This window comes from Portunus trituberculatus, chromosome 40 (assembly GCF_017591435.1).
Source record: "Portunus trituberculatus isolate SZX2019 chromosome 40, ASM1759143v1, whole genome shotgun sequence".
Taxonomy (NCBI): domain Eukaryota; kingdom Metazoa; phylum Arthropoda; class Malacostraca; order Decapoda; family Portunidae; genus Portunus; species Portunus trituberculatus.
In genome coordinates, this window is record NC_059294.1 from 18,610,895 (window position 1) to 18,634,649 (window position 23,755).

The 23,755-nt window shown below is 37.4% G+C and overlaps 1 protein-coding gene across 6 annotated transcripts in view; it reads right to left on the reverse strand.

Moving 5' to 3' along the window:
• Window positions 1–23,549, reverse strand: part of LOC123515998 (synaptojanin-1-like) — a 119,997-nt gene extending 96,448 nt beyond the window's left edge. For 3 of the 6 annotated variants that reach the window (XM_045274971.1, XM_045274972.1, XM_045274970.1), the window contains exons 1-3: window positions 23,413–23,549; window positions 20,962–21,051; window positions 8,433–8,447 (exon numbers count right to left, since the gene is read on the reverse strand). In XM_045274971.1, coding sequence (XP_045130906.1) covers window positions 8,433–8,447; window positions 20,962–21,051; window positions 23,413–23,536 — 229 coding nt within the window. In that variant the 5' untranslated portion in view covers window positions 23,537–23,549. Of the gene's footprint in view, window positions 1–7,458; window positions 7,613–8,432; window positions 8,448–20,961; window positions 21,052–23,412 lie in introns of those variants that run through there. The other 3 variants (XM_045274974.1, XM_045274973.1, XM_045274975.1) reach the window with 2 other exon arrangements.
• Between the last annotated feature and the right edge of the window lie 206 nt (window positions 23,550–23,755).

Sequence of the window (23,755 nt, forward strand, 5' to 3'; positions counted from 1 at the left end):
ATATATATATACAGTAAGGTCTCGGTTTACATCAGAGTTACGTTCCTGAAACATGACGTAAGTCGATTTTGTACGTAACTTGAGTTTCCGTACATTTCAAAGCATATTATCGAGTTTTCAACCAATCATTGTTTATGGTCATTCAGGTAAGTTAAAGGTTATATTGTTATATTATTTACAACTATGTAGGAATATGAAACACAAGCTTGCTTTTGTTGTTGATTAGGGCCACGAACGCGAAGGACTGCAGGTTGCCGAGAGGGGTGGACGCCTGAGGCCGCCAGGAGGGTGGGCAGGTCAAATGTTATGATGCCCAGGGCAGACAGCTGGGAGCGTAGTGCAGTGCGGTGGGAGTAGAAGCGTGGGCAGCGGGGCAGGAAATGCAATAGGAAAGGGCAATAGGGATCAGCAGACAGGTGCAGACGGTGCAAGTCAGCTGCGAGTGTCGTGTGGTCCATGCGAAGGCTCCGGAGTTGTGGCGGGCAACCACCAACAATAACAATAAATCCCGCACTTTACGATTTATAAATTTTTTATTTTTTTAAATCTTAAATTGCCTTATAGTGGACTGACGTAACTACGAGTTTGATGTAACTCGAGACCGACGTAACCCGGGACTTTACTGTATTGATATTTCCACACAAGTGACTTCCCACAAGTAATCTCTTTCTCCTGGTACCCATACATGGAACCACGTTAACTTCGTACACAATTACACACTAGTAAATATGTTATGTAACTTATTCGTCAGAGCAACACACATGCACATACGTAGGTAGCCGTATACAAATTCCCTTACTCATAGATGAAAACGCAAGTATATAACGACGTCATTATGGACCAAAGTACAAACACATAAACCATAATAAACTAATACCACATAATACCTAAACCTCCTATCATGATTCCTCCTCCATTCTAATTTACCTCAAAAGACTGCATTGCAACTTATACTCGTAGCTCCACTTACTGGTTATATATGAAGTACAAAACGCCGCCCTCAGCTAGGCAGCCGAGGGTGGCCCGCTTAGAAACGGTTGTCCTCTCTGCTTCCTCTCTCCTCTCTCTCTGCCCCAATCCTCTACAATTTCCCTTCAGGAACTTATGGGGGCGTGTCTTGACCCACACAACACGCCCCTCAGAATGTACCGTTCACCAATCAAGTACAAGCTCACGTGAACTCCACATGTGGTATTAACAACATCCAAGAACGACAACAACACCACAGAATGTTTACCTGACCTGTGCTATATATATCTGCCCGGGCTGCCCTGGGTCAACTGGCCTGGGTCATTAAATGTTTCCTTTTGACCTTCCTGCCCTTCCTAATCTCTTTTATGGCTGGATACGGCTACACACCACATACTGGCGAACTATCATACATCCATATTTCTTTATTTCTTGTTTCTTCATATTTCTCATATTTCATTTATGATGTGGACATCTGACACCTTGATACTGATGAGTAAGGTGCATGGGTTAATGGTGGGTGGGGGGGAAGTTCCGAGGCTTGTGGCATATCACTGTGGACAGCCATGACGATCAATGATGTCAGACAAGAACCCCTCAAATTCCAGATCATCATCGTCATCAACATCATTATCACAAGGACAAGGGTTAGTATTAATCGCTGATGGACCAGGTTGTGGGTGACTGGTGAGGAAATCCATAATCTTGCATTGGTGTTTGTTGTTCATATAGATCCAGTAATTTTCCTCATAACTGGCAATTGCTTGGCTGATGTTAATGCAATGCACAGAATTACAGGCAAGCCCCGCTTAACAGGGGGTTACATTCCTAAAAAACACTTCGTTAAGCAAAACTTCGTTAAGCGAACCGATTTTAACAAGTTTAACCCATGACTTGAACTTCCATTGAGAGTAAGCAAAGCGAGAGTGCATCATAGTACAGTGAAAGGTTTAATGAAAGTAAAAATTATGAAGTTTAACATTTAGGCAGTTAAATTTAATTTAAGTCATTATAATGTACACTAATGTATGTATGTACGTAACTTTATAATGTTAATGATCTTAAATTTATGAAGGGAGGGAGAGTGAAATGGGAAAGACACTAACCGGCAACCTGTGGAATGTAAACAAAGGGTGCATCATTGTACCGCATAGAAAACTTATGTACCACATTTCCACAAGGCTTTCCATTTTATCCATTGTAGAGTCACGAGTTCAAGTGGTTCTTTTAGCTTGCAAGGAAGATACAATCTCACCAGCCTTCTGAATAGTCTACTGACTTGAAAATAGTAGAGACAGTATATGGAGTCAAGATGGTGGCCAGCAATGCTATAGTTTTCTTGCCTCTCTCATGTCTGTGAATAATATCCAGCTTCACTTCGAAAGTAAGAGACTTCCTGGTCTTCTTAGGAATGCTAGGCCACACTGCAGGGCATTTTGGTGGTAAGTTGAGCGAGTGAAGACGAGCTGCTGCTGACGCTGTTATGGGAGTGAGTGGTGCGTGTTGTCCAAGAGAAGCTTGATCTTGATCTTTATCTTGATTCTACAGGTGTCCCAAGATTTCTCCTGAGGCAGGCCTTAGTATTGGCAGCTTCTGGTGTATTCAAATGCCTGTCGGCTTGCGTGATACGGCGGGGCTTTCAAACTTGGAAAAAATTACCTGGATAAAACTTCATTAAAGCGAGTTTGGTGTTCATTAGACGAGCAGATGGTAGTAAAATGAAACCTTCGTTGTAGCGAAATTTCGTTGTGTGAACCTTCGTTAAACGGGGGTTGCCTGTATTTACTGATGAGTCCTGCTCGAATAGGTGACGCAGAAGTATCCCTGCCTCTATTAATTTCTTTTGTGTCACCTATGCTCAGCCCTACCTCTTCTGGTGTCGTTTCCTGCTGGTTCTCGTCAATTTCACCATCATTCATAACGTCCTCTTCTAATATTTCCCGGGCAATTATTTCTGGTGGGTGCAGCATTTCTCGAATACCACCTCTAGTAATATCAGCAAAACCAGCCCCGGGGATGTGACGTGCCTCTTCCACAGCTCCCTCTAGCTCTGCCTCTACCATCTGGGGAATACCTGGCACTTGTACCCACCTACAGTCTGGCAGACCCTTAAGAATATTACACCATGCATGGTGAATGGTAGCTGGGGTGATGTCATTCCAGCATTCCACTGCCAGATCCACAGTTTGCTTGATATTGTAGGACTTCCAATAGCATAAAATTTTTGTCTTGGCTTCACTATCACCAACAATCTCCTCCGCCCCATCCTCTTCCTCATCACTGATAATGCGGTCTATTAGGTGAGCGTCATGTGTTGCCTGACGCATAAGCCGAAACTGACGTCTTGAGTAAGCAGCCTTCACAACAGAAATTATTTCCTGATCTAGAAGTTGAATGAGGGACGTAGTGTTAGGCAGCCAGAATTCGACCCTTACATTAGGATCAAGGTCACTCATTACTGCAGAATGGCCTGGTGCATTGTCTAATATTAAGAGAATATTAAACCTGATACTATTCCTTTCACAGAATTTCTTGACCTCAGGAATGAAACATTCTTTACGCCAGTCCAGGGAAAGTTGGGCTGAAACATATCCTTTCTTGGAGCTAAGCCAATGCACATTTAAATTTTTCATGTCTTTAACCTTGTAAGCTCGTGGCCGCTTAGCACGATGAACAATGGTTGGCTTCAGTCAACAGGAACCATATGCATTAATGGCTAAGAAAAGTGTGAAACATTCCTTGATTGCCTTCCTGCCTCGCAACTTTGCTGACTTAGTTGTTATGAATGAACGTCGGGCATTGTCTTCCAGAAAAAAATAGTTTCGTCCATGTTAAAGATCTGATCTGGTGTGTAATTCCCTCATGGATCACATTTTTTTATTTCACTGGATATTCATGGGCCGCTTTATAATCACCACTAGCTGCTTCACCAGAAATCAATGAACTTTTCACCTTATATCGTTGGGTAAAACGTTCAAACCACCCCTTTGAAGCCAGGAACATTGGGGGCTGCTGTATGCCCCAGTTTCATGCAACACCATCATAAATTTCTTTAGCTACATCCATAAATTCCCGGGTGTCCACTGCTAGATTCCGCCTTGCCATGGTGTCAAGGTACCTTTGAGGCAGTTGCTCTGTTTTTACCAGCACTCTGTTGGCAGTCCTTTTAGTGTTATGAGCAGCTGAAGCCGTGGGTGTGATATCCATATGGGATTTTATAGTGTCCTTTTTCTGATATATCCCACAAACAGTTGACTCGTTAATCCCATATAATGTTGCCCCCCTCCCCTTTGTCATACCCTGGTCTATTTTCCTTATCAACTTCCATTTCTCGGCATACGTTAAGTTTTTCCTTGCCTTCTTCACCTTCACTTCATCCTTAATTTTTGTGGCAACACTGGGTGGGTTTGGCCTTGGCAGTTGGTGCGGAGTAATTTCAGCCATGGTTCACTAGCACACAAGGGTCAAGAAAACCAGCTCTGAACAACAGAATACCATGTGTGAGACTGAGGGGTGGTGGTGGTGGTGGTGGTGGTGGTGGTGGTGGTGGTGGTGGTGGTGGTGAGCGGAGTGACCCGAACCAATCAGCTCCTTATTCAAATCACGTGACGTGAATACACAGCAATGATTGGCTGCTGCTGGCCCCTCCTCCTCCTCCCCCAATCTAAACATTCGTTGGTGTGTGGTTGGGATATGGGTACTACTACTACTACTACTACTACTACTACTACTACTACTACTACTACTACAACTACTACTATGGATGAGCAATAACGACTTTCCAGATGCGCTAAAACTGAAATTTACAGATTTTCATAAGTGCGCGATAACACGTAAGCGCGATAACGGAAGGGCGCGATAACGGAGGGTTAGGTGTACTGGTAAAACTTTCGTGGTCGTATTCCAGTCTGGAGGTTTTGTAGCTGATATTATCTGCTTAAGGTATTACAAAGTGCTTCCTTTACTATATACAGTAAGGTCTCGGTTTACGTCAGAGTTACGTTCCTGAAACATGACGTAAGTTGATTTTGTACGTAACTCGAGTTTCTGTACATTTCAAAGCATATTATCGAGCTTTCAACCAATCATTGTTTATGGTCATTCAGGTAAGTAAAAGGTTATATTGTTATATTATTTACAACTATGTAGGAATATGAAACACAAGCTTGTTTTTGTTGATTAGGGCCGCGAACGCGAAGGACTGCAGGTTGCTGAGAGGGGTGGACGACTGAGGCCGCCAGGAGGGTGGGCAGGTCGAATGTTGTGACGCCCAGGGCGGACAGCTGGGAGTGCAGTGCAGTCGGTGGGAATAGAAGCGTAGGCAGCGGAGCAGGAAATGCAATAGGAAAGGGCAATAGGGATCAACAGACAGGCGCAGATGGTGCAAATGAGCTGTGAGTGTCGTGTGGCCCAGGCGAAGGCTCCGGAGTTGTTATTGTTGTGACGGTGGGTGTGCGAGCCCTCAAGGTCATCAACCTCCCTGTTGTCATGGTAACGGGCTTCCCATTTTCTTCTTCCCTCCCTCACACACAGCTGCTGACTCACTGGCTCACTCATTCCATTTTCCTTTTCTTAGCATCACTGCTGTCACTAAGGAGTTTTCTCTTTGGTGCCATTGAGCAAGATACTAAGAACTTGAGTCAGTAAACGCAGAAGTAGGATAACACTCTTGCCAGGGGCGACGGTGTGGTGGAACTGAGGCAGGGTGTTATTGTATTCAAGCGTGAGGCGGGCGGTGTGGCGGGTAACCACTAGTGACGCCTGGTGGCCAACAATAACAATAAATCCCGCACTTTACGATTTATAAATTTTCAATTTTTTAAAATCTTAAATTGCCTTATAGTGGACTGACGTAACTACGTGTTTGACGTAACTCGAGACCGACGTAACCCGGGACCTTACTGTACATATATATATATATATATATATATATATATATATATATATATATATATATATATATATATATATATATATATATATATATATATATATATATATATATATATATATATATATATATATATATATATACAGGTTGAACCCGCTTTAACGGCACGCGATTTACGGAATCCCTGTTTAATGGCAAAATTTCGTGGGAACATAGTGTTGTCTTTAACGGCATTTCGGCATTTACCGCATCGCTTAGTACCGATTCCGCACCGATGTACCGGCGCTGGTGTGCCGCTCCAACCCACGTGCAGTTTCCGCCACAAGCGTTATTTCCGCCTAGACAGCATAGAGAGAAGACGATTCGTTTACTTTGTCCTAGTCTTTGTTAGTTCGGTGATATATTTTGGCAAAATGGCTTCGAAAAGGCCTGCAGACTTTGGAAAAAGTGGTCCAAGTGAAAAGAAAATGCGTTTGTCATTGACTATTGCACAGAAAGAACATTAATTTTCATTTTCTCCTAACCTAACTTTTTATTTTCTATTATTTTCTTATATTTTTAGTATTTATCGGCTTTAACGGCAAAATCGATTTAACGGCACGCAAATCCCGAGCTTGCCGTTAAATCGGGGTTCAACCTGTATATATATATATATATATATATATATATATATATATATATATATATATATATATATATATATATATACTACGATCATTCATACCTTTCACTGGCAAACTCTGGAACTCCCTACCTGCCTCTGTATTTCCGTCTTCCTATGACTTGACTTCTTTTAAGAGAGGAGGTATCAAGACATTTGCTCCCTAATCCTGGTTAACCTTTTACTTTATAGAGAACCAGCATTCAAGTGGACCTTTTTTTTTTTTTTATTTTATTGCCCTTGGCTGGCCCTCTTTCCTGCATAAAAAAAAAATAAATAAATAAATAAATAAATAAATAAATAAAAATCTGGAATTTTAAAAAATCCGGTAGTTCTCAGGTCACAAGATTACCAGATTTTTTACTGTCAAATGTAATACCTTTTGTTATGTTTTATTATGTTTTTAACAATACTTGAAATTTTCAAATGCTTTTTTCTTAACTAAAGACACTTTTTTTTTTTTTTTTGAGGGGTATGCAGGAATGGATTAATGGCATTTCAATTAATTTTAGTGGGGAAAATTTGTTTGAGTTATGAGGAAACTGAGATACAAGCTTTGTCAGAGAATGATTTAAACTCAAATCTCAAGGTACCACTGTGTGTGTGGATATATATATATATATATATATATATATATATATATATATATATATATATATATATATATATATATATATATAAATACAGTGGTACCTTGAGATACGAGTTTAATTCGTTCCATAACAGAGCTTGTATCTCAAAATGCTTGTATCTCAAAATAATTTTTCCCAATGAAATGCACAGAAATGCCATTAATCTTTTCCAGCCTCCCCAAAAAGAGCATCCCAATTTTTTTACATATTATTAGGTGAAAAAAAGTATTTACAAATAATAATTATTGTATAGAAAGATAATAAAACATAACAAAAGATACTATACATAGATAAACTACTCTTACAAAGTATATTTATCTCGGAGGGTGCATTCCATGGGACATTACCGTACCACATCCCCATCCTCACTTGGGACTGTCGATCAACTGGAGTGTACCAATATAGCTACCCACAGAAGACTGGCTGTTCTAATAATCACAAAAGAGCTTCTTGATGTCCCTGTAAACATTATTCATGGAATGAATGAAGTTTTAAGTAGGCATGAGAGAGAGAGAGAGAGAGAGAGAGAGAGAGAGAGAGAGAGAGAGAGAGAGAGAGAGAGAGAGAGAGAGAGAGAGAGAGAGAGAGAGAGAGAGAGAGAGAGAGAGAGGCTGTTTACATGTTCCCCTCCTCCATGATAAGTGTCAGAGAAGGTAGTCAGAGACGGGAGAAATTTGTTTTTGCCTTTTAAGTTATACACATGTATATTTTATCAATGCATAAAATGTATACAATACAAGCAAAAGTTTATTTAGTGTTCTTATCTTGGAGACAGACACTTTTGGCTAATGGTGGTGAATGGCACAGCAGGAGGAAGGGAGGGAGGAAGGGATGCAGGCACCATTCACACGTAAACATTAAAGGTAAATTAGCACTGCACTTTCTTAAAAAACAAAAAGGTTAGTAAATAGTAAGGAAATGATGAAAGAACATTCACAATACATGAGATCTGCTAGAAACACAGATACCAGCTCAGCTGAGTCTGAACCAATGTGCCGAGCCACCAACTAGCAGCAATATCCCCAAGCACGACTCATATCTCAAAGTTTTGCTCATATCTCAAAACAAAAAAATTGTAGCTCATATTTCAAGGTATCATTGTATATATATATATATATATATATATATATATATATATATATATATATATATATATATATATATATATTCCAAGGATCATGCCAGTCTTTAAATATCTCAATATAAGACACATTTACAGCTATGCAAAATACTAGACATTTATAATACACCAAACTACATTATAGAACTTTTGTTTTACCTTCCCATGAAATCCCTGTAAGCATTGAAAGGAAAATATAAATCAACACAGATAACTTACTACCTAAAACAAATATGAATTTCATTTTATTTCAGTGAAGACAGTGTACATCTAAGGCATATACAGGAACAAGCTTAGCTTTCCCTTCAGTGCCTGGCTCAAAGCACACCATCTTCCATTCCTCTCATACTTTCAGAGTCTTCTTAAAACTTATGTTAAAATTACACAAATTGCTAGTTTTAAAAACTTTACTAAAATGGAGAAATTTTGCATGCAAAGGGAACTGAAGCTGACTGTACCATCTCATAAACACAGAGCTAATATCAAAGTTAAGTGATAAACTTCATAGATAATGTAGAGAAAAAATTATTTCAAAACTGATCACTCTAGAAATAAAAAATCCAATATTCCATACTACTATTATTTGATTAGCATCAAAGTTTTCAGACCAGTGTCTATACAAAGTATGTGACCTTATACTTCACTGGGCAACACACAAAAACCTGTTTTCTGTATCACTCATGAAAAAACAGGCACAAGCACTGCTCAGGAACCCTCGCCACATAACTCTGCAAGAGTCCCCTCATTCACTCCCATGCTGGAGGACCAACAGGCCAGAGTTGCCTCCTCTTTACCTCCAACACCAACACCAACACAAGCCCCACCCACTTCACAACTAATCAAGCCCCCATCCAACACCTAAGGAGGCCCCACCTCCACCCCCACCCTCACAGCCTCACTACTTACATGAGTATTCAACAGGGATGTCCAAGATTGGAAACACGATGGCTACCAAAAGACGACCACGTGTCACAACCTGGTGCTGGAGCCCTGTGCTACACTACTACACCACCTGCATGTGTGTGTGTGTGTGTGTGTGTGTGTGTGTGTGTGTGTGTGTGTGTGTGTGTGTGTGTGTGTGTGTGTGTGTGTGTGTGTGTGTGTGTGTGTGTGTATTTACCTAATTGTATTTACCTAATTGTAACATACGGGAAAAGAGCTATGCTCGTGTTGTCCCGTCTCCATATCTATTAATGTCCAGCTTTTTCTTAAAATCATGAATATTCCTTGCGTTGACCACTTCCACGTCTAAACTATTCCATGCTTCCACCCTTCTATGAGGGAAGCTATATTTTTTCACATCTCTGTGTGTGTGTGTGTGTGTGTGTGTGTGTGTGTGTGTGTGTGTGTGTGTGTGTGTGTGTGTGTGTGTGTGTGTGTGGATGAGCAAGGTGGGAGGGTGTTTTCTTGTTTCTCTGTTTGCCTGTCTGTTTATTCACGTTAGTGCATGCAGCTTTGCTTCCTTCCTTTTTCTGTCTGTTCTGTACATTTTTTGTCTTATGTGCATATATGTTCTTATAAAAAAAAGCAGGCAAGTTGTCATTCAGACCAAATCTTATGCACCCCTTAAAGTAATTTCAACTCTCTCTCTCTCTCTCTCTCTCTCTCTCTCTCTCTCTCTCTCTCTCTCTCTCTCTCTTGTATCATTTTGTATTTGATGATCCCAATTGATAGCAAAATTGTCCTCATGTTCAAGCTGGTCTGTACACATCTGTGTATTTAAGGTTTCATGAATAAATTTTCAGTATTGTAATGACATATTTACAATGTTCACCCACACACTGAGTTGCTCACAAAGATGTGCACCATAATCACTATGATCACTACCTGAGATTTTGTTCAGTATGGGACAATTTGCAAAAAAAAAAATCTTGGAATGTGAAATGAACTTGAAAATACTAGGATTAGATAGTACAATAGAGTTTCATAATAAAATTCACTGTTACTAGAAAAATATTACAAGTGAAAACATATTTAGATATGCTAGTATGAGTATTCTGTGTCTGCTGAGCTAATGACCTACATACACAACAACAATCTGTCTACATTTATACAAATGTATATTCTAAACTTTGTGTAATGTGTGTTATTCACCACAATATCCTGCTGGTAACCTAGCCAGCCCCTAAAGAAAGAGCTCAGAGTGTGTGTGTGTGTGTGTGTGTGTGTGTGTGTGTGTGTGTGTGTGTGTGTGTGTGTGTGTGTGTGTGTGTGTGTGTGTGTGTGTGTATTTACCTAGTTGTATTTACCTAGTTGTAGTTTTACAGGGCCTGGGCTTTATGCTCGTGTGGCCCCGTCTCCATATCTACACTTATCCAATCTTACTTTAAAAGTGTGCACACTCGTTGCAGACACTACTTCTTCATCTAAACTGTTCCACGTCTCAATACATCTCTGGAAACTATATTTTTATATCTCTCAGACATCTTCCTTTCTCAGCTTTTTACTATGCGATCTTGTGCTTGGATGTCATATTCTTCTCTCAGGATCAGTTTCTCATTATCCACTTGGTCCATTCCGTTGATCAATTTATAGACTTGTATCAGGTCTCCTCTCTCCTTCTTTGTTCCAAGGTTGGTAGATCCATAGCCTTTAGTCTCTCCTCATATGTCATCCCTTCAAGTTCTGGGACCATTCTTGTAGCCATTTTTTGTAGCCTCTCCAATTTTCTTATGTGTTTCTTTTTATGAGGGGTCCACACTACTCCTGCATATTCCAATCTGGGTCTTATTATAGTATTTATCAATTTCTTCATCATTTCTTTGTCCATGTAGTGAAATGCTACTCCAATATTCCTTAGCAAATTATATGTTTCTCTAAAATTCTATCAATATGGCTTACTGGTTGATTGTTTTCTTCCATCGTCACTCCTAAGTCCTTTTCCTTTTTGACTTTCTCCAGTTCTACTCCATCTCCCATCTTATAGATTCCCACAGGTCGTCTTTCACTCTTTCCCATTTCCATGACATGGCTTTTGTTCACATTGAATTCCATTTCCCACTTCTTACTCCATTCCCAGATCTTATTTAGGTCTTCTTGCAGTATTTCACAATCCTCCTTTTGCTTTATAACTCTGCACAGTTTCGTATCATCCGCAAACAAATTTATGTAGCTGTTCACTCCTTCTGGCATGTCGTTAATATAAATGAGGAAAAGTATTGGTGCCAATACTGACCCCTGTGGCACTCCGCTTTCTACTGCTCTCCACTTGGACTTCATATCTTTAACTACCGTCCTTATTTCTCTCCCCCTCAAATAATTTTCTATCCATCTCAATGTGCTTCCTTTTAAGCCACCCTTCTCCTCTAACTTCCACAGTAATCTTGCATGTGGCACTTTGTCAAACGCCTTTTTAAATCCAAATAGATGCAGTCAACCCATCCTCTCTCTCTTGTACTCTATCAACTATTCTAGAATAGAAACTCAATAAATTAGTTACACAAGACCGTCCTTTTCTAAAACCAAATTGGCTATTTGATATTAATTTGTTGTCTTCAAGGAACTCGATCCATTGTTTCTTTATTATTCTTTCACACATCTTGCATATTACACTAGTTAGTGATACCGGTCTGTAATTTAAAGGTTCTTCTTTCCTTCCGCTCTTATATATGGGAACCACCTCAGCTCTTTTCCATTCTACTGGCACTGTTCCATTTTCTATTGAGCATTTTATGATGTATATAGGACTTGCTAGTTCTTCCCTACATTCTTTCAGTATTCTGCCTGAGACTTCATCCGGTCCCATTGCCTTCTCTTCATCCAGTTCCTTCATTAACTCTTTTATTTCAAGCTTGGTTACTTTAATCTCTTTCATATAGATTGTCTCTCTATTACCCTGTGGCCTCTCAAATTTGGATTCTTTAGTAAAGACCTCCTGGAATTTTTTATTTAATAGTTCTGCCATACTTTTGGGTCTTCCACCATCCCGTTCTCTCCTTTTAACCTTTCTATTGTTTCTTTTTCCTAATTTTTCCATTTATGAATCTATAGAACAATTTTGGTTGCTCCTTACATTTTTCGACAATATCTTTTCAAGTTCTTTTCCTCTTCCTTCCTCACCTTAATATATTCATTTCTCTCTGCCTTGAAGTTTTCCTTGTTTGTTGGATTCCTATTTCTCCTCCACCTTTTCCATGCTCCATCTCTTTTCTCCTTTGCCCTAGCACACCTTGCATTAAACCAATCTTTCTTTCCTTCTTCTTTTGGTCTATATTTTGGGACATATTCCTGACTCCTGTTTTGTATATTTCCAAAAATAAGTTATATTTGTCTTGCATTGTCTCTGAGTTTTCCATCTCCTCCCAGTCTACGTTTTAAAATAGTTCTTGAGATTCTCAATATCAGCCTTTCTGTAATTTAATCGGTCTCCTTTGTATGAATCGTCTCTATCTTCCTTTCCTTCTTCTATATCTATTTCTAATATTGCATGGTCACTCTTTCCCAATGGGCACTTATATCTTATATCGTCATTCATTTGTATACCCCTTGTAAAACTAGGTCCAATCTCGCTCGTCGTTTCCTCTGAATCTTGTGCATTCCTTTACTCTCTGGTCCATCATATTGTCTATCATTAGGTTCAAGAATCTTTCTCCCAGGCTTCTTCCCCATACCACTTTCATAATTTTCCCAGTCCACTTCTTTACAGTTGAAATCTCCTACTAATATCACTTTTCTCCTTTCTTTAACGATTCTCATTAGACTCCTTATTGTGTCATCTATCATGTCTTTATATTCTTGATTGGTCCATGAATTTGTTTTTGGTGGCACATATGTTACAATGATTGTTATCTCTTTTTTATTAATATGCATCTTAATATACAATACTTCTGCTTTTCCTTCCCACATTCCACTTGGTTGATCACTATCTCCTTCCTTAACATTATCATGACTCCTCCTCCTTTACCCACTCTGTCTCTTCTCCATACATTATACCTATTATCCAAATCTATTATGATTGCCTCATTTAGTTTTGTTTCAGCCAGGCATACAATATCTGGATTTTCTTTCTTTATGTAATCTCTTAATTCTAATTTACTTGATAAAACCCCGTCTGTGTTCGTATACATCATTTTTAGTCTTTTGCCTTTATCATTTTTAGTTAAACTTGTTCCACTTTTTTCTCTTCCTTCTCGTTTATATACCATTTCCTTATCCTGTCTCCTAGAATTCTCCAAAAATGCCTTCTTCTCCTCTTCTGACCTTTCATTATTCTTTTCCCTTACTGCTGCTGCCAGTTCATTGTATCTCTTCCTTTCTTCCTCATTTCTATTTTTCTTTATATAGATATCCTTGCAGCCTTCTGTTTCTCTAAGTTTTGTTGTTCTATATAATATTTCTTCTGTTGCTGCTTGTGATTTTAGTAGTATTTTAATTGGTCTCGTTTTTCCTTCTTGATATGGTCCCATTCTGTTTATTTCTTCTACTTCCTCTTCCAAGTTCTGCCTATCTTCATCATTAAGATTTTTCAGTAGGTCTTTGACTGATTTCATTTCTTCTTTTCTCTTTTGGTCTATATTTTATATTTTTTCTTTTATTCCAAATACGACTACACTCTTCTTTTTTCTGCAATTTCTCTAACTAAATTTTCTTTTGTCTTGAGGACTCCTATCATTTTGTTTGTCATATTTTTTTCTTTTTCTTTAAGTTGTTCTTGAATCACCTGAAAATCAGCCTTATCTTTCTTATCTTGGACTCTCCATGCTTGTACTTCTTTTTTAATCACGTTCTGTACTCTTTCCTCTTCCTTGTTTACTAGATCTTTCAGCTTCTCCTTTTCTTTCTCGGCTTTACCGAGTCCTTCTTCCATCTGCTTTTTGTAGTTAGCTACTTCCTTTTTTAGTTCTTCGTTTTCCGCTCTTAGCCTAGCTTCGTTTTCTTCCACTTTTCTTATCCTTTCTCTCAGTCTTATAAACTCCATTTCCTGTTCTTTATTCTCTTTCATTTCCATCTTCTCCTTTATCAGTTTGTGTGTGTGTGTGTGTGTGTGTGTGTGTGTGTGTGTGTGTGTGTGTGTGTGTGTGTGTGTGTGTGTGTGTGTGTGTGTGTGTATTTACCTAGTTGTATTTACCTAGTTGTAGTTTTACAGGGCCTGGGCTTTATGCTCGTGTGGTCCCGTCTCCATATCTACACTTATCCAATTTTTCTTTAAAACTATGCACACTCTTTGCTGACACCACTTCCTCACTCAAACTGTTCCAAGTCTCAACACATCTTTGCGGAAACTAAATTTTTTAACATCTCTCAGACATCGTCCCTTCCTTAGTTTCTTACTATGCGATCTTGTGCTTCTAAAGTCATATTCTTCTCTCAGGATCAGTTTCTCATTATCCACTTCATCCATTCCATTAATCAATTTATAAACTTGTATCAGATCCCCTCTCTCTCTTCTCTGCTCCAAGGTTGGTAGATCCATTGCCTTTAGTCTCTCCTCATATGCCATCCCTTTAAATTCTGGAACCATTCTTGTAGCCATTTTTGTAGTCTCTAATTTTCTTATGTGTTTCTTTTATGGGAGTCCACACAACTCCTGCATATTCCAATCTAGGTCTTATTTTAGTACTTATCAATTTCTTCATCATTTCCTTGTCCATATAGTGAAATGCTACTCCAATATTCCTTAGCAAATTATACGCTCTCTGAAAATTCTATCAATATGGCTTACCGGTTGATTATTTTCTTCCATTGTCACTCCCAAGTCCTTTTCCTTTTTACTTTTTCTAGTTCTACTCCATCTCCCATCTTATAGATTCCCACTGGTCGTCTTTCACTTTTTCCCATTTCCATGACATGGCTTTTGTCCACATTGAATTCCATCTCCCATTTTTTGCTCCATTTCCAGATCTTGTTTAAGTCTTCCTGTAGTATTTCACAATCCTCTTTTGTTTAATGACTCTGCACAGTTTCGCATCGTCCACAAACAGATTTATGTAGCTGTTCACTCCTCTGGCATGTCATTTATATATACGAGAAAAGTATTGGTGCCAATACTGACCCCTGTGGCACTCCGCTGTCTACTGTTCTCCACTTGGACTTCATATCTTTAACTATCGTCCTTATTTCTCTCCCCCTTAAGTAATTCTTCATCCATCTCAATGTGCTTCCTTTTAAGCCACCCTTCTCCTCTAACTTCCATAGTAATCTTTCATGTGGCACTTTATCAAAAGCCTTTTTTAGATCTAAATAAATACAGTCAACCCATCCTCTCTCTCTTGTACTTTATCAACTATTCTAGAGTAGAAACTCAATAAATTTGTCACACATGACCGACCTTTTCTAAAACCAAATTGGCTATTTGATAATATTTTGTTGTCTTCAAGAAACTCAATCCATTGCTTCTTTATTACTTTTTCACACATCTTGCATATTACACTAGTTAGTGATACCGGTCTGTAATTTAAAGGTTCTTCCTTCCTTCCGCTCTTATATATGGGAACCACCTCAGCTCTTTTCCACTCCACTGGCACTGTTCCATTTTCTATTGAGCATTTTATGATGTTGTATATTGGACTTGCTAGTTCTTCCCTACATTCTTTCAGTATTCTGCCTGAGACTTCATCCGGTCCCATTGCCTTTTCCTCATCCAATTCCGTCATCAACTTTTTATTTCAAGCTTGGTTACTTTAATCTCTTTCATATAGACAGTCTCTCTATTACCCTGTGGTCTTTCAAATTTGGATTCCTTAGTAAAGACCTCATGAAATTTACTATTTAACAGTTCTGCCATACTTTTGGGTCTTCCACCATTCCGTTTTCTCCTTTTAACCTTTCTATTGTTTCTTTTTGTCTTATTTTTCCATTTATGAATCTGTAGAACAATTTTGGTTGTTCCTTACATTTTTCGACAATGTCCTTTTCATAGTTCTTTTCTTCTTCCTTTCTCACCTTAGCATATTCATTTCTTGCTGTTTTGAAGTTTTCCTTATTTTCTGGATTTCTGTTTCTTCTCCACCTTTTCCATGCTCCATCTCGTTTCTCCTTTGCCCTAGCACATCTTGCATTAAACCAATCTTTCTTTCCTTCTTCTTTAGGTCTATATTTCGAACATATTCCCTGACCCCAGTTTTGTATATTTCCAAAAATAAGTTATATTTCTCTTGAACCGTTAATGAGTTTTCCATCTCCTCCCAGTTTACGTTTTAAAATAGTTCTTGAGATTCTCAATATCAGCCTTTCTGTAATTTAATCGGTCTCCTTTGTATGATTCATCTCTATCTTCCTTTCCTTCTTCTATATCCATTTCTAATATTACATGGTCACTCTTTCCCAATGGGCACTTGTATCTTATATCATCGTTAATTGGTATATCCCTTGTAAAAACTAGGTCTAATCTTGCCGGCTCATCGTTTCCTCTGAATCTTGTGTTTTCCTTTACTCTTTGGACCATCAAATTATCTATCATTAGGTTCAGGAATCTATCTCCCAGGCATCTTCCCCATACCACTTTCATAATTTTCCCAGTCTACCTCCTTACAGTTGAAATCTCCTACCAATATCACTTTTCTCCTTTCCTTAATGATTCTTGTAAGACTCCTTATTGTGTCATCTATCATGTCTCTATATTCTTGGTTAGTCCATGAGTTTGTTTTGGTGGCACATATGTTCCAATGATTGTTAACTCCTTTTGTTAATATGCATCTTAACATACAGTATTTCTGATTTTCCTTCCCAAACTCCACTTGATTTACCACTATCTCCTTCCTTAACATCATCATGACTCCTCCTCCTCCTTTACCCACTCTGTCTCTCCTCCATATATTATACCTTTTATCTATGTCTATTTTTATTGCCTCATTTAACTTTGTTTCCACCAGGCATACAATATCTGGTTCTTCTTTCTTTATGTAATCTCTTAATTCTAATTTACTAGATAAAATCCCATCTATGTTTGTATACATCATTTTTAATCTCTTGTTCTTATCATTTTAGTTAAACTTGCTCCATTCTTTTCTCTTCTTTCTCTTTTATATACCATTTCCTTATCCTGTCTCCTATAATTCTCCAAAAATGCCTTCTTCTCCTCCTCTGACCTTTCATTATTTTTTCTCTTGCTTCTGCCACCAGTTCATTGTGTCTCTTCCTTTCCTCCTCGTTTCTATTTTTCTTTATATATATATCTTTGCAACCTTCTGTTTCTCTGAGTTTCGTTTTTCTATATAGTACTTCTTCTGCTGCTGCTTGTGATTTTAGTAATATCTTAATTGGTCTCACTGTTCCTTCTTGATATGGTCCCATTCTATGGATTTCTTCTACTTCCTCTTCTAAGTTCTGTCTATCCTCGTCATTCAGATGTTTTAGTAGGTCTTTTACTGATTTCATTTCGTCTTTTTCCCTTCTTGGTCTATATTTAACATTTTTTCTTTCAGTCCAAAAATAATTACACTCTTCTTTTTTCCGCAATTTCTCTTACTAAATTTTCTTTTTTCTTGAGGACTCCTATCATTTTGCTTGTCATATTTTCATCTCTTTCTTTTAACTGTTCTTGAAATACTTCTTGAAATGATTCCTTGTCTTTCTTATCTTGGATTCTCCATGCTTGTACTTCTTTTTTAATCACGTCTTGTACTCTTTCTTCTTCTTTGTTAACTAGATCTTTTAGCTTCTCTTTTTCTTTCTCGGCTTTACCGAGTCCTTCTTCCATCAATTTCTTATAGTTCGCTATTTGCACTTTTAATTCTTCATTTTCGGTTCTTAGCCTAGTTTCGTTTTCTTCCACTCTTTTATCCTTTCTTTCAATTTCTGGAGCTCTTTATCCTGTTCTTCATTCTCTTTCATTTCCATACTCTCCTTTATCAATTTATCTAATTTACGTTCGATAGTCAAGACTCTATCAAATAGTGAAGTTTGCGCCGTATCAAAGCCTTCAAATTCTCTTTCTCCCTCACCAACATTGTCATCATCAGCTTTCATTCTTTCCCTTGTCACATACCTGCATTTAGATGGAATATCTTTCTCACTCATTATTATTTAACACTGTATTCATGAAAAAAAAAACGAGTCCACACTTATCGCCCAGGCCACTGTAAACCCAAACAAAGGTAGTGAAGATCAGCTGATTCTCGGGAGCGACGGTATTGCGTCCTTCCTCTACCGCGTCTCGTGTGTGTGTGTGTGTGTGTGTGTGTGTGTGTGTGTGTGTGTGTGTGTGTGTGTGTGTGTGTGTGTGTGTGTGTGTGTGTTTAAGCCTAAATTTATATATTAAACTTTAAATATTTGTAGCAGCCAAAATTAAGAGAATAAGTAATTGTTCTAGTCCTAAGATTGTACAGGTTTTGTGCACTCAACATTTATTTGTCTCATCTACAGATCAAATCTTTGTGAAATGAATGAGAAAATGCTAATGTAAATTATAACTATTTTTTTCACACAATATTATAACTTAATCTTCAGAAGCATAATGCTTAAGCATGGGGCTATTCTTATTAAGAATCAGAAGAATCAACAAAATGATGAATAAAAAAACTTACATAAAACCAGGATTTGTGCTTTATAACACTGTCCAGTTGAAGGACAAATTGCAAAATAATACTATGGCCAGATTGCTCTGCATGTAATGGAAAAAATCAAATTGTGGTAATAATCTTGGTGTTTTGGAACCAACAACAAACAAGTTCCTGAGGTTTCACTAGCAAAGAGAGGCAAAGTTCTATTTTTCTCTTAAGGCTTCTTTCAAACTTCTTAAAATATGTAAAAAATAAAAAAAATTCTAAATTTCAAAGAGATACTTATTTTTAGCATTTTGACATTTTAGATATTCAATTTGAATATAACTCAATGAAAATAAACACAGCACTCAACTCATTAAATACATGATAAAAGATGGCAGATGTCTTTGAATCCCCCAAATTTAAAATGAACACTCAATGTTAATGTACAACTGAGGAACAATCTGCCCAGGAAAATACCTTTAAATATTGCTTTCATTTCCATCACCTCCAAATCCTTCAATTTGCTCCACAAATTGAACGAAGTTATCTATCCAGGACTGAAATTTGAATAATACAGTGGACCCTTGGACTTGGAACAACTCAAATTTGAACAAGTATTTTAATTTTTACCCTCGGAGTTGAAATACAATTTGGACTAGGAACAACTTAAAAATGGATGAATCTGGGGAATCCGGATGATGCTAGCACCGTTCGTGGGAAGTAAATATCAGTTCCCATTTTGTTTTGATTCTGTGTTGTTCCCTTGCTCTTATTCCCAGCTGGGATCAGGATATTTGGCCAGCTTTTCATTTGACCAGAGTCACTTAACTAGGTATATATAAATACACTGAACTCGAAACTAACAAAAATATTTCTTAAATACTCTAGTGACAAGGTGTAACAGACGTGAAACAAAGAATCCACATAGGACTAACTAACTATGCTAATGGTAGTGCTGTCACCACCCAGTATATTCTTAACTCCTTTAGTACCACGACGGATTTCCATAGTCATTCTAGTTACTATTTCGTGATTTTATACAGCTTCAGAAACTTATGTGAGGGTTAAAGTAGTGAAGACTTTGGCCATTAATATTCTGACCTCCATAGATCCTTCCTAATGTCAATAAAATGGTCTAATCACACCCAAAATTCATGGTAAAATTGTGTTGCAGTACTGAAGGGGTTAATACCTGGTTAAGTGGCACTCCCCATGAAGCTTGGAACCAAAAGGTAAATAATATTGATTTTACATAGTTCAATTCTTATTTACTTAGGGAAAAATCTGGAGTCTTGGAATGGATTAAAATTATTTCCATTGTTTCCTATGGGGAAAATGGTTTTGGACTAGAAACAATTTAGACATGGAACAGCCTTCTGGAAATAACTGAGCTTGAGGTGTGAGGGTTCACTGTATTAGAAGATAGAACAAGCAGAATAGTGAAAGGAAATATAAATGAGGGAATGAACAGAATATAAATAATATTAATAACAATAATAATATTAATAATAATAATAATAATAATAATAATAATAATAATAATAATAACAACAATAATAATAACAATTATAATAATAACAATAATAATAATAATAATAATAAATAATAACAATAATAATAATAATAATAATAATAATAATAATAATAATAATAATAATAATAATAATAATAATAATAATAATAATAATAATAACAATAATAATAATAACAAATGGATAGACAAATAAAAAAAAGTTTCAAGTTTTTAAACTGTCGTAAGGTCTGACAGTGGCTGGCCACATGACGTATGTACAAGATTCAGCTGGCTAGTATCCATAAATGCAATCCTTGTAATGTAAATTAAATGTGAAATATGGTTGAGATTTATCATAAAATTTATTTTTCAAGATAATGTAAGAAATTATTTTCCTTAAGCATATTAGAACTATTAGGTTCAATACAACTAACATAACATAGTATTTCACAAGTAAAATTCCATCATGAAATGTACCTAGTTGTTTTCTTTAAAAAATATATAACTTTAGCTTTTTTTTTTTTCTCTCAATCTCAGTATTATCATTCCTTGTCCACAGGAAGCAGGAATGCATGTGTCATCCATATGTTGCAACAGCCTGTTCATCATGTATAAGCACAAATTACTTCATATCTTTTTGTAATCTTAATATGACCATTTCTTCTTTGTTCTGAAGCTTAATTATAAATAAAGATATAGTTTTCTTAAATATAAACAAAGCTATGAAAAACAAGTCATCACAAACACTTACGTGGGCACACCTGCAGCACCCCAAGGCAGCCATATGCATCCAGCACCCGTCCATAGTGGTCACTTCGCACTGCATCTGTCTCAGGCTGAGCTGAAATTATACAAATACAATGATACACAACAATGGAAGTCAATGTGGATTTTTTTTTTTTTCCTATGTAGCTAAGACAGTAAAGCTGGCCAAGGGTTAGCCCAAAACAAAGAGAGTTAGCCCAAACAAAGGGATAAATGTCTTGAAACCTCCCTCTTAAATGAGGTCAAGTCATAGGAACATGGAAATATAGAAGCAGGTAAGGAATTTCAGAATTTACCAGAAAAAGGTATGAAAGATTGAGGGTACTGGTTAACTCTTGCACTAGAGAAGTGGACAAAATACGGATGAGAGGAAGAAGAATGCCTTATGCAGATAGACTGCACAAGAAAGGGAGGCATACAGTTAGGTAGATCAGTTGTGTAGTTAACTGAAAATAACAGTAGAAGATAGCAAAAGATACAACATAGCAGCAGTGAGAAAGAGGGTGAAGACAGTCAGTCAGAGGAGAAAAATTAATAAGATGAAAAGCTTTAGATTTCATCCTATCTAATAAGACTGTTTGAGTGGACCCCCACTACACATGTGGAGAATACTCCATACAGGGGCAGATAAGTCCTTTGTACAAAGCAAGTAGTTGGTGGGGTGTGAAAAACACCTCAGAAAGCCTAAATTCATAGCAAGAGATGACATGTGAGGTTTCTAGTTTAGATGATAAATATATGACAGACTGAGGATGTTCAATTTACAAGAGGGAAACAGTTAAGTGTCACTAAAGAAGAGGGAGATAGTTCTCTGGAAGATTGTTGTGCGAGTTGATAGATAGAGAAATTATGTTTTTGAAGCATTGAAAACTACTAAGTTTTCTATTCCAATCAGAAATCTTAAGACAGATAAGAAGTCAGGCATTATGAGGGATCCCTAAGGGATGTATTTACTTCATCTCTGAAAAGATGTAGATAAAGATGATAAGCATCTCTGAGCATGAGCTGGGTATACCAGATAAGGAGTTTGAAGGTCAAAGTTTGATTGTTAGATTTACTGCTAGAATCTTACTCTAAAATCTGAGAGATGATAAGGTTTATTTCTTGTCAATGGAATGATATTATCAAAATCTATGAAATATTGTGTACTGTGAAAAATACTAGTGCTCAGTTTTTGCAGCCATGTATATCAGTTACAGTTTGCAAATGTAAAATTATTACTGTGAACAAAACTATTTTCTATAGCAAGCTTTGATAGGTTATGCTTCAATCATAAATATATTTTCATTACAAACCACTTTTCATGTAAGAAGTTAGTGAAAATTAAAGGCAATTTTCATGAAAAAATATCATGAATTCAAAAGACAACAAAACCTTCCCAGACAGAAAAAATGCAAAAATAAGTGTAAAATATATAGTCTAATACGAGCAAAAACAAATGCATGGGAGGCGGTGGCATAGTGGATAAGGTGGTGAGCGTGGGATGGGGCAGACGTCCAAGCGTAGGTTCGAATCCCACCATGTACAGCCTTAAAACACTTTGCTATTTGTCGAGTGGTTTAAAGTTATCACCATGATACCCAGGTTCTAGGTGGATACACTCAAGATGAGCTTGGGCAGTGATATGGGCCCTAATATGGGTACCACTTTAAATAAAATTGCCTGCGCCACTAATGGGCGGAAGTTGAAAAGCGCTTCCAATACACTATTCAAGTGTGCTTGCAGGCGCTATAAGCCTTACCGTAAAAAAAAAAAAAAAAAAAAAAAATTGATGCCTGAAATATGAAATGAGCACTCCTGGCCATCAGATATCTTCTAAGAAAAATTTCCTAGAATTCAGAAATCCCTAGATTAAGGAATTTTGTTCTAAATGCAGAAATTTTGTGTTCTGCACATATTTAACCATTGATGCATTCTACCTAAACATACCCCCTAACTAAACCAAATTTAAGCTAACTCCCAACCTAACTTAATGCAAAGATTTCCATGTTCTATGCAAAAAACTTATCTATTAACATAAAAATTAAATGAGTAATTTTCAAGGGAAAGTGTCTAAATGAAAAGCACCTTAGAAAGATGTCAACTTTTCAGTGGTGCACTTTCTTTTCATGTCTGTGAGACTAACAGGATCCTCTACATAGTCACCGAGTATGAACTGAAATGGTAGAAAATACACACAGCTACAGATATTAAGGTGATAAAAAAACATGACAATGAATAAATACGTAACTAATCCCAAACTGCTTCAGTACACACTGCAGTAATATATTTGGCAACCGTTCTGTAATCAAGTGTCATGTGCTGTTCTTCACTATGGACCGTGAGCCGCCACGTGCTGAGTGCAGAACAAGCTACTATGTCAAGGAGTGTGGTCCAGCAGACTGCCCTCATCTTGCCCCTAACAGCTTACACACATGTACACCTCCCTCACACTTACACAGAGTCGCGACCGTCCCCGCTTGAAACAACAAGCTGTTTTTGGTCTTTTTGTTCTCTAGAAGGATCGCAAAATCTGAATTGGGATCTGTCTTTTGGTAGAGGCGGAGGCCCAAGGTAGCCATGGTCCCACCGCGTCTCAACTGTTCTCTTACTTTGGCCTTCGTATACCTAGATCTCCGTCTTACTCAAACAAATATAATAAATGAAGCAAAATATTTGCTTTCATTATCATTATTTATTCCGTTTGCATTTCTCTTTATTTTTTGGTATGAATGAATTAGCATATAACATAACAGAAGTCGAAGTCAAATCATGCAGACGAAGGCAGGGTGCGAACGCGG